Below are 12445 nucleotides of genomic sequence, written 5' to 3'. Positions count from 1 at the left end.
AATCCCGGAAATTTTTCATTGTTTTTGTTTTCAGTTAAATTTTGTAATTTTGACTGGTAAGAACCGATAATCTAACAAAGGATATTACTGTATCCCACTACTGCAGAGTAATACTGCAGCAATAAAGCACAAACGAGAAAAAAAAAAAACGAAAAAACTTAAATTGCAAAGGAAATGCGCCATATACAGCAACAAAACACAGTCTGCATAAAAGCGTCTGCCAACAGGAAAATGTGTCAAAGGCTTTAGGAAGACTATGCAATACTTCATAACAACAAATTACATAAGATTCGTTTTAACAGTTACGAGCGGGATCATGCGCATGCGCAGTTGAGTAGTACCTTGTCCCATTTCTGGCTACAGAAATGTGGCTGTTGGCTGTGTAAACAGCCGCAGCAAGCAGCCAGATGCCACCGGGAAAAATTTTATTGGAGCGCCCAAGCTGCCTGATTCATGCATGCGCAGCAGGCCAAGATCTAAGGGAGGATGGGGGGCGGGTAGATTCATATTTTTGAGAGAAGAAACCTTGTTTCACAAAGCGACTTGCATCCAGTGCATGTTGGTCCATCAATTATTCATATCACTTTGAAACGCATCCCTGTCGGTTTTTGAACACATTCTAAGTTGATTTCTGAATGAATCGTAAATTGATTTGTGAAACCGTGCATAGTACATGATGTGTCTGTCAGGGGAATCCTCGTTGCATCTACAAATAAACTTTCCTACAGACAAAAGGGGCTATACGAACCAAGTGGAGTAAGGCCGAACAGATGAATGCCAACCGCTGTCTGATTGTGTGGTTGATTGGGTTTGCGAATGATGAGCGTTGTTATAATTACTAGTGAAATCTATAGATTCAGAAGACCAGAATGGAAATAAATGACTGACAGTTAAGAATAACTACGTATTACCTTCTCGGTGTATCCAAGAAAATGAAATTTTGACAGAAAATTTTTGGCCAGATCGCTATACTAGTAAGGGCCAGTTGTACAGTCCCCGGTTAGCAGCCGCTTTAATTTCTGTTCTGGAAGAAGCACGGAAAACGCGTAACCGGAGAATTATCACGGGATAACTAAACCAGTGATTCTGGCAGATTTAGTGAAGTTAACCTGCGAATATGCTTTGACATTGGCAGGAATAGTTACAGAATTTGTGATAACAAGACTTTGTTAGAACGAGGAAGGAGAAGAAACGGGGACATCACACAAATTATGGAACAATATGATTCCAAGTTTGTATAAAAATTTCGAACTACTACTTTTCGATCTCATGCTTGAGAAACTGGAGCATGTGAATGAAGTTTGAAGCTATTTCCTAACATAGAGCCTTTTGCTTGTAGTAGGTGTAATAGGCATTTGATATTGGTACTTTGTGAATTATACTCCGTCGTTACAAAAAAGACCATTTGTGCCAAAACAGTCTCGTTTATTAGGCGTGTGTTACAATTTTTACAGTATTACAAAGGCCTATTTTGTTTTATGTAGCAGACAGTGACAAAATACACGTAATCAGATCAGCAAACCACACCAGTCTTGGGTCCTATTTGTATTAACAGGTTTTTCAGTATTAGACAATGACATTTCGATTTTTCATGCAGCAAAACGTTTGACAAACTTGGATGAGGTAATAGATTCTTTTACAGAAAGGAAAGCACGCCATGTAAAGCTGTAGCAAGAGTAGAGAGAACAAAATCCTAGGAGCTAAGGAGTGTAGAAATGTGTATTGTCTTGCTTGTCTCATATCTCTACTGGGTTTATGTATCCTATACTTAATTATATGTCACACAAGGCAGCAAGTTGTTTGCTGATATGGAATAAAGAGTGCAAATTTTCTGAAGAGTTCTTTTTTTATATAAAAAGAGGCACAGGATGTCAAACCGGCCGACTGTAAGCAGGAGAGGCACCACATTGCATTTTAATTTCCACTGTCCTGAATATGGTTTGATGGGATCCATTACAAAATATACATGTTTCAATTCCACAGAGTGAAATACAGTGAGGTGCAATAGGTGAAGAGATGTTGCACTGCACTTTGGCACACTTACCACCAAGTAACATGTCTTACATTTCCTTGAACACACGTTTTATGCATGAGAATATTCAGAAGGATGTGTGCTACAAAATTAACATATTTTTCAAAATTCGATTTTTTAAAATTTTTCATTCCTGCCTGAAACGCTTGAGGGAGTGGTGGGTTATTGCTCCAGTTCAGAAATATCGTAGATCGGGGGCTGACGCGCATAGCAGTTTGAGTTATAGTGGGCAAGTGGGGAGTCTCCATGTGACCCGTGTTTACATCTAGTGATTTTGCTGTTTCCTTTTTGTTTACTGCTCTCACGTCGAATGAAAACAAAACATATTTCTGTGCCCGGGAGCTATCAAGTGAATTAAAATACATTCACATAATTATGGAAGGCTAAAATGTGTTATTAGTTGAAGATTATATTTTATTTCCACCTTTCTAACATCATCATCATCATCATCATCATCATCATCATTTAAGACTGATTATGCCTTTCAGCGCTCAGTCTACAGCATAGTCCCCCTAATAAAATTCCTCCATGATCCCCTATTCAGTGCTAACATTGGTGCCTCTTCTGATGTTACGCCTATTACCTCAAAATCATTCTTAACTGAATCCAGGTAGTACCTTCTCCTTGGTCTACCCCGACTCCTCCTACCCTCTACTGCTGAACCCACGGGTCTCTTGGGTAACCTTGCTTCTCCCATGCGTGTAACATGACCCAACCACCTAAGCCTGTTCGCCCTGACTGCTACATCTATAGAGTTCGTTCCCAGTTTTTCTTTGATTTTCTCATTGTGGACACCCTCCTGCCATTGTTCTCATCTACTAGTACCTGCAATCATCCTAGCTACTTTCATATCCGTAACCTCAACCTTATTGATAAGGTAACCTGAATCCACCCAGCTGTCGCTCCCATACAACAAAGTTGGTCGAAAGATTGAACGGTGCACAGATAACTTAGTCTCGGTACTGACTTCCTTCTTGCAGAAGAGAGTAGATCGTAGCTGAGCGCTCACTGCATTAGCTTTGCTACACCTCGCTTCCAGTTCTTTCACTATGTTGCCACCCTGTGAGAATATCCATCCTAAGTACTTGAAACCATCCACCTGTTCTAACTTTGTTCCTCCTATTTGGCACTCAATCCGTTTATATTTCTTTCCCACTGACATTACTTTCGTTTTGGAGATGCTAATCTTCATACCATAGTTCTTACATTTCTCATCTAGCTCTGAAAAATTACTTTGCATACTTTCAATCAAATCTGCCATCACAACTAAGCCATCCGCATATGCGGGACTGCTTATTTTGTGTTCACATATCTTAATCTCACCCAGCCAGTCTATTGTTTTCAACATATGATCCATAAATAATATGAACAACAGTGGAGACAGGTTGCAGCCTTGTCTCACCCCTGAAACTACTCTGAACCGTGAACTCAATTTACCGTCAACTCTAACTGCTGTCTGACTATCCATGTAAAGACCTTTAATTGCTTGCAAAAGTTTGCCTCCTATTCCATAATCTCGTAGAACCGACAGTAACTTCCTCCTGGGAACCCGGTCATATGCCTTTTCTAGATCTATAAAGCATAGATACAATTCCCTGTTCCACTCATAATACTTCTCCATTATTTGCTGTAAGCTAAAGATCTGGTCCTGACAACCTCTGTTGTTGTTGTTGTGGTCTTCAGTCCTGAGACTGGTTTGATGTGGCTCTCCATGCTACTCTATCCTGTGCAGACTTCTTCATCTCCCAGTACCTACTGCAACCTACATCCTTCTGAATCTGCTTAGTGTATTGATCTCTTGGTCTCCCTCTACGATTTTTACCCTCCACGCTGTCCTCCAATGCTAAATTTGTGATCCCTTGATGCCTCAAAACATGTCCTACCAACCGATCCCTTCTTCCAGTCAAGTTGTGCCACAAACTTCTCTTCTCCCCAATCCTATTCAATACCTCCTCATTAGTTACGTGATCTACCCACCTTATCTTCAGCATTCTTCTGTAGCACCACATTTCGAAAGCTTGTATTCTCTTCTTGTCCAAACTGGTTATTGTCCATGTTTCACTTCCATACATGGCTACACTCCATACAAATACTTTCAGAAACGACTTCCTGACACTTAAATGTATACTCTATGTTAACAAATTTCTCTTCTTCAGAAACTCTTTCCTTGCTATTGCCAGTCTACATTTTATATCCTCTCTACTTCGACCATCATCAGTTATTTTACTCCCTAAATAGCAAAACTCCTTTACTACTTTAAGTGTCTCATTTCCTAATCTAATCCCCTCAGCATCACCCAATTTAATTTGACTACATTCCATTATCCTCGTTTTGCTTTTGTTGATGTTCATCTTATATCCTCCTTTCAAGACACTGTCCATTCCGTTCAACTGCTCTTCCAAGTCCTTTGCTGTCTCTGACCAAAAGTCTTGTTCCTCCTGCCACCGAACTTCACTAATTCCCACTATATCTAACTTCAACCTATCCATTTCCCTTTTTAAATTTTCTAACCTACCTGCCCGATTAAGGGATCTGACATTCCACGCTCCGATCCGTAGAATGCCAGTTTTCTTTCTCCTGATAACGACGTCCTCTTGAGTAGTCCCCGCCTGGAGATCCGAATGGGGGACTATTTTACCTCCGGAATATTTTACCCAAGAGGACGCCATCATCATTTAATCATACAGTAAAGCTGCATGTCCCCGGGAAAAATTACGGCTGTAGTTTCCCCTTGCTTTCAGCCGTTCGCAGTACCAGCACAGCAAGGCCGTTTTGGTTAATGTTACAAGGCCAGATCAGTCAATCATCCAGACTGTTGCCCCTGCGACTACTGAAAAGGCTGCTGCCCCTCTTCAGGAACCACATGTTTGTCTGGCCTCTCAATAGATACCCTTTCGTTGTGGTTGCACCTACGGTACGACCATCTGTATCGCTGAGGCACGCAAGCCTCCCCACCAACGGCAAGGTCCATAGTTCATGGGGGGATGACAACCTCAAAGAGGCCTAAACCCACACTGATTTTCATCCAATTGGTCCTCAACTAATATTCGCACTTTCCTTTCAACAATATCTGAGAAGATTTTACCCACAACGCTGATTAAAGAGATACCTCTGTAGTTGTTACAATCTTTTCTGTTTCCATGGTTAAGGATTGGTGTGATTACTGGTTTTGTCCAGTCTGATGGAACCTGTCCCGACTCCCAGGCCATTTCAATTATCCTGTGTAGCCATTTAAGACCTGACATTCCACTGTATTTGATGAGTTCCGACTTAATTTCATCCACCCCAGCTGCTTTATTGCACTGCAATCTATTGACCATTTTCTCCACTTCCTCAAATGTGATCTTATTTCCATTATCATTCCTATCCCATTGTACATCAAAATGCATCAAAATCTGAAACATTACTGATCGTATTTTCACCTACATTGAGCAACTCTTCAAAATATTCCCTCCATCTGCCCAAGGAATCCACAGGATTCACCAGCAGTTTTCCTGACCTGTCCAAAATACTTGTCATTTCCTTCATACCTCCCTTTCGAAGACTGCTAATTACACTCCAGAATGGTTTTCCAGCAGCTTGACCCAAAGTATCCAGCCTGTTTCCAAAGTCTTCCCAAGATTTCTTCTTGGATGCTGCAATTATCTGTTTGGCTTTGTTTTTTTCTTCAACATAACTTTCTCTGTCTACCTGAGTTCTAGTATGTAGCCATTTTTGATACACCTTCTTTTTCCTGTTACAGGCTGCCTTGACTGTCTCATTCCACCAAGCTGTTTGCTTCATCCTACCTTTACACACTACTGTTCCAAGACTTTCTTTAGCCACTTCTAGTACTGTGTCCCTGTACCTTGTCCATTCCTTTTCCAATGACTGTATGGTTGAAATGGCTCTGAGCAATACAGGACTTAACATCTGAGGTCATCAGTCCCCTAGAACTTAGAACTACTGAAACCTAACTAACCTAAGGACATCACACACATCCACGCCCGAAACAGGATTCGAACCTGTGACCGTAGCAGTCGCGCGGTTCCAGACTGAAGCGCCTAGAACCCCTTGGCCACCACAGCCGGCTCCAATGACTGTAATTGACTACATTCAACTAACTGGCACCTTTCTGAGATCACTGTTATGTACTTGTGCCTGATTTCCTTATCCTGAAGTTTCTCCACTCTTATCCTCCTACATATGGACCTGACCTGACCTGCACTTTCGGCCTCACAATACCAATTTCACTGCAGATTAAATAATGATCAGTGTCATCAAAGAATCCCCTGAATACACTTGTCCCCCTCACAGCCTTCCTGATCTGTTATTATATAGTCAATGACAGATCTCGTTCCCCTGCCTTCCCAAGTATACCGGTGAATGTTCTTATGTTTAAAAAAGGAGTTTGTGATTACTAAGCCCATACTGGCACATAAATCCAAGAGTTGTTTCCCGTTCCTGTTGGCCTCCATATCCTCTCCAAATTTACCCATAACCTTTTCATACCCTTCTGTCCGATTTCCAATCCTGGCATTAAAATCACCCATGAGCAGAACACTGTCCTTGTCCTTTACTCTTAACAACTACATCACTGAGTGCATCATAAAAACTATCCATCTTATCTTGATCTGTCCCTTCACAATGCGAATATATTGACACAATCCTAATTTTCTTGCTAGACACTGTCAAATCTATCCACATCAGTCGTTCGTTTACATACCTTATTGCAGCTATGCTGGGTTCCATTTCTTTCCTGATGTAAAGCCCTACACCCCATTGTGCTAGTCCTGCTTAGACCCTGTATTCTCCCACTACCTCTTCTTTCTCACCCCTTACCCAAATGTCACTAACAGCTAAAACGTCCAGCCCCATCTTACTCGCAGCCTCTGCCAGCTCTACCTTCTTCCCAGAGTAGCCTCCATTGATATTAATAGCTCCCCATCTCATTACCATTTGTTTGCCAAGTCGTATCTTAGGAGTCCCTGGTTTGTTAGTTAGAGGTGGGACTCCGTCACCTCCAAAGGTCCGACGCATTTTGCTCTGATTGTTGCCAGCATCATGTTTAAAGTACCAGGGAAGCAGGTTGCTAGCCTTACTTGCCCCGAGTCCCATTGAGTTTTACCCCTAACGGTTGAGGGACTAACCGGTGGATTTGGTAGTCTTTGCCGTATGAGCACAAAGGTGACCACGACTCAGAATATGTCTGAGATGCCCAGCCTTATTCCGAGGTAACTGGTATCCCGACTGTCGGGACCCCTTACTTGGCCACTCATACGTTGCCTGTGCTTCATGAACTAGGACATGTCTACAGGAACCCACACCCTGAACCTTTCTGACAGTCAAACATTAATTGCCTTGCAGAACAATGAAGTTATTTTTGTCGGTTTGATAAAGAAATGTTCTTTTATTTATCTTTTCTGCTGAGGCAGACAACATATTTGAAACAAAGTGTTTAATTCCACAAGCTTAATATCAGGTCATGGCCTACTTCACTGGGAATCTGGACATACGGATGTGCACATTTTAGTATGGGGCAGGAAATTCCGATGCTCTTGGAGTATCCTCTGATGTCTTGTTTCTTTTATGACATAATGTAAGATCTTTTAATGTTTTACACGTACGAACTTACGGTCTCCCTACAACATCGTAGCTGTGCAAGTGCAGTGACGCCTGTAATTTGGCGCTCTCTGGCAACTGCAGAAACGAACCAATTTCTAACAGGTCACGGGAAAATATTACGAATGGTGGTTTGAAAAGCATTACCATCAAAGTAAATTTCCTTTTACGTAAGTTGAACTATGTGCGAGAATGTATGTTGAATTTCCTAAATCACAGAGTGTTTAACTCTCATTTAAAAATCAACTCTTTGATGATGAGCCATTTAGATGAATTTTGAGCCCCGAAGATCAGACATTTATGTCGTTATTAAAAATTTTACTGGCACATTTGTGTGATATATTTTAAATTGTAATACGCTCATAAAAGACCAACATTATATGTGAAAGCTTAGCTTCTCTTGCAGTGTATTAATCTTATAGACCAATATTATATGTGAAAGCTTTGCTTTCCCTGTAGCAACACTACGTGTATTAATTTAAACCATTAACTTTTTCTGTTCGAGTGTGTGCGCTACTTAAGAGTGATGTTGCTATTGGCTGACTACGTCATGTGACCTAAGCTCTGAATACACGCTGTCATAGGCTGGCGAGATCACGTGACATGAGCTATGACTGGCTTACAAAAGTGCATCGCAATCTCGATTTCAATGCTTCGGAAAACAACATGCGGTGTTTGGTGGAATTCAAATTTATACTTTTGTAATATGAAAATATGCAGCGTACATGTTGCTGCACATCAAAGATCTTTCCAAACCGTGCCCTCCCCTGTATTGTTTTCTAAAGTGCCGGGAAATTCTACGCCTGTGTATAAAACCATAACCATTCAAAGGACTGTTAAGTTATACAGTTCCGAGAGAAAATATACTGTCAGTTAACAGAGAAAAAGTATGTCTTCACTTGGGGGAAAGTGTTTTTAACTGGGAAATCCGGGAATTTTTTTTTTTTCCTTGTCCGCGTGTACACCCTGTGAACGATATGACTAGTCTTGAAAACTAGTTATAATATGAGCAGCAACACAAGTAAAACAACTGATGATGGCAGGAGTAGGTTAGATACAAAATGCAAGCTGGCAATAGCAAGAGAAACGTTTCTGAAAGACAAAGACATTGAATATAATTATTTATTTAAGAATGTAATATTTAGAGAAGGCGATGTGCTGAGTCGCAGATAGGCACAACAAAACGATTCTCACAGTTATAGCTTTCAGCCACTAAGGCCTTTCTCAACACCCACCCCCCACCCCCCCTCGTGTGTGTGTGGGGGGGGGGGGGGGGGCGGGTATTGAGAAAGGCCTTAACGGCTGAAAGCTATAACTGTGAAAATCGTTTTGTTGTGCCTATCTGCGACTCAGCAAATCTCTGCTATATGGTGAGTGGCAACTTTCCTTCTTTAATATTGATACATTCCATCCTGGATTTTCCATTATTTTATTTATTCAAGAAGTCTTTTTAGAGAGTCTGGGTTGAAGCCATTTACAGAAGTGATACATCTACGACAAACAGATGAGACAAGGACAGAAGCCTTTGAAATAGGGTGCTACAGAATAGTGCTGAAAATTAGATGGGTAGCTCTAATAACTAATGAACTGAAATGGGAAGAAGAGGAATTTATTGTACCACTTACTCAAAGAAGGAATGGCTGGTATGGCACATCCGTCCAGTTGTTAATGGAGTGAGTAAAAACTGAAGGGGAAGACCAAGAGTTGACTATAGCAGTCATAAGGTTCAAAAGGTTGTAGGTTGTATTAATTATGCAAAGACAAGACTTGCAGAGGATAAACCAGCATGGAGAGCTGTGTCAAAACCAGTCTTGGAACTGGATACATCATCATCATCATCTTCATTATCATCAACACACAAACCCGTCTCAACAGTGTTGGTGCCACTAGTGAGCTTCAACTTGACATTTTATCGACTTGTGAAAATACATGTGTGGTGGACACCTGAGGAATTAATAGTGATAAACCATTTTGGCCCAAGTTCACAAAGTTTAGAAACACTAATTTCTGCTGAACAACAGCTGTTTTTGTTTCTTAACTTCTATTCCACCAATTCTGACAAAAATTCAGTCAGTCCTTCACGATTACCTTGCCATCCCAAACACATTCAAGTACCAGATTCTTTATTTCATCAGAGAGAACTTTGCCCTTCCTTTTTCCCTGCCATTGCTGCTAGGATGCATTTTTTCAACTTTATAGCCATTTTAGCCAGTCTCTCAGGCACACAAATGTTAGCCGACATTTCTGGTATTAAGTACAAGTGAGAATTTTGTTTCATCTTTCGAACCTAACAGTAGCTAATTACAGTGTGAGCAGTCCATGCACTCCTACGTAACAAACTGCTGTAACTCATCAACTTCATAGCCACTAGCAGATGCTATTCCAACTGGTTATTAAGATTTGAGCTTAACTCTGAATTTGACAAAGTTTTAAACCTTTGATCTTTAACAAGAAGAAGTTGTACGAAAGCTCAAACTGCAGTTAGAAGCGAGGGAAAATTTTAGCAACAGATTGTCAGACGAAGTTGTAATGGAAGCTAATTTGTTATACAGGTCTACGTGGCAATTTAAACACAATTTTTGCCTATCTGAATCTTTATAGAATATTTGCCAGAGTTTCATTAATCTGTCCAAAATCTTTTCCAAATATGATAAGCACTCTTTTAAAAAGGACTGCAGTGTGATCTTTTTCAGAGATTTAAATTTAATAGCAAAACAGCTTTATGATGAAGACAAACTGCAGACCATCACTGAACCTCATGGCAAAATGACCCTGCAACAGTTCCTTTTGCTTAGGAGGAAAGCCTCCAAGTTTATGTAGTCTTTTGCTGGAAGATTATGCCAACAAATGGCAACTCTAAGCATCCAGATAACTGAAAATCAAAGTTAGCAGGTCTTTTAAACTTGCTGATTCCACCAGATTTTTCCATCAGTACATTGTATAAGTGTAACACAAGGACAGGAGAAAAAAAATTCAACATTAATGTTGTAAATTTTCTAAACATTTTAATAGAAAAAGGAGACATTACTAGTTGTATATGCGCCACTGTAAGGCAACATTTTCATTACTTCTACATCAGAAAACCTGAGTAACAAATGTCCACACTGTACAGTTCACACAGTACAACACGTACAGGTAGCAACCAGTTCACCGTCAGCTGCGCAAACGTACGGAACACCACGTGTCCCCGAACCTGTGGAACAGTTCGGCCAGAGCCTTCTCCTGTGAAGAAACGTCCCGGAACTTGACCAGTCCGTAGCGGCCACCGACCAAGTCCTTCTGTACGACACACGTGAGTACCTTGCCGAACCTGTCGAAGTGTTCCCGCAGTCGCTCGTCTGTGACCCACTGCGGCAAACTACACACGACGATCTCCGAGCACCTCTGCCTCTCACATTCCTCGTCTTCTTCCACTATGTAGATGTCAGGTTCCTCACTCTGCAATTTCTTGCTAGACACCTCGTGTGGACGAGTTTTGACCTGGTTGTTCTTATTAGAAGAGGACTTTATCGGAGATTTTGTTAGCTTGTTCTTACTCGGTTTAGAAAACGAACAGTGACAAAAGGTGTGCAGCCACTTTCCACCACTCTGCTTGGAAAACACACAGTAGTAGACGTCGTGTTCCCAGCCGCCTTTCGGTGCTCGCAGTTTCCCACTCTCGAGGACGATCCACTGCCGGTGAGGACAGTCCGAAGAGCGGTACGTCAGCCCACACACCCCGGGAAAGTGCCTCTGTAGCAGCTTCAGGGCCAGCGTGTTGTCCTTCTCCAAGGGGAGCTCCGCACAGAAGTTCCTGTCTTCGTCCAGAATCATCACGTGCTTCATCTTTCTCACCTGCAGCACAAAACATACAAATGGAAACATTAAGAAGACAACAAGAGTAGCCAGAGAGAGAGAAGACAAAATCTCACAGGGAATATTAGAAAAGACTTTAGAAATACCACATTCAACTGATTATCAGATAATGGACAATCCAGGATGGAATGTAACAATATTATGAGAAAGTTGCAGATAGGCACAACAAAAAACATTTTCACACTTAAAGATTTCGGCCAATGGCCTCTGTTAACAACACACACACAAACCACACTGCGAACAGCACACCAATGCATGACGGGAGAGGGGAGGGGTAGGGGGAGGGATAGTATGGTGGGGATGGCGGACAGTGAAGTGCTGTGGTTTGGCAGTGGGCAGGGAACAGATTGGGGGTGGGGGGTGGGGGAGGCAGGCAGTGGCGGAAAAGGAGAGATAGAGAGAGAAATAGAGAAAAACAAATAAATAAATAAAATTGAAAAAGACTGGGTGTAGTGGTGAAATGGGAGCAGGGAAGGGGCTGGATGCGTGAGGACAGTGACTAATGAAGGTTGAGGCAGGAGGGTCACAGGAACGTAGGATGCATTGCACGGAAAGATTATCAACTATGTTTCTCTCAAATTCGTCACTGAAACAGTACAGGTAGTTTCACATTCACAGATTAAACTAATACTGTGAGGTCATCATTTTTACATTATGTAATCAGATAGGTATAGGTTTTATACACAAAATTAGCACTTCCTAGCAGCTTAAGACAAAAAAGTGTACTAATTTGGAGAGATCTTTAATGTGGTGGATCATTTAAAGTGTATACTTTCATAATATGCAAGAATAAAAACAAAAACCTTAAGTATGGCATATGTCAGGTTTGTAAGCAATAAAATCGAAGTGGTGGCTGCCCAATTTGCTACTTCCAGCCAATCGCAGAACAGGAGACTCGATCTCGTCGGCCAATCATTTCGTACACCATTACGCATACAGCACAAATACAGTAAGGAC

At 41.4% G+C, this 12445-nt stretch overlaps 1 protein-coding gene across 1 annotated transcript in view; it reads right to left on the bottom strand.

Moving 5' to 3' along the window:
• Nucleotides 1-10621: 10621 nt before the first annotated feature.
• LOC124718875 overlaps nt 10622-12445 on the bottom strand; it is a 44956-nt gene continuing 43132 nt past the window's right edge. Inside the window, exon 5 of the mRNA XM_047244513.1 lies at nt 10622-11467. Within this exon, the coding sequence (XP_047100469.1) occupies nt 10787-11467 (681 nt within the window). The 3' untranslated portion in view covers nt 10622-10786. The remainder of the gene's footprint in view (nt 11468-12445) is intronic.

The sequence above is a fragment of the Schistocerca piceifrons genome, chromosome 10 (genome assembly GCF_021461385.2).
Source record: "Schistocerca piceifrons isolate TAMUIC-IGC-003096 chromosome 10, iqSchPice1.1, whole genome shotgun sequence".
NCBI classification, from domain to species: Eukaryota; Metazoa; Arthropoda; class Insecta; order Orthoptera; family Acrididae; genus Schistocerca; species Schistocerca piceifrons.
The sequence above is the reverse complement of the archived record's forward strand: the minus strand, read 5'-3'. Positions and strand labels throughout refer to the sequence as shown.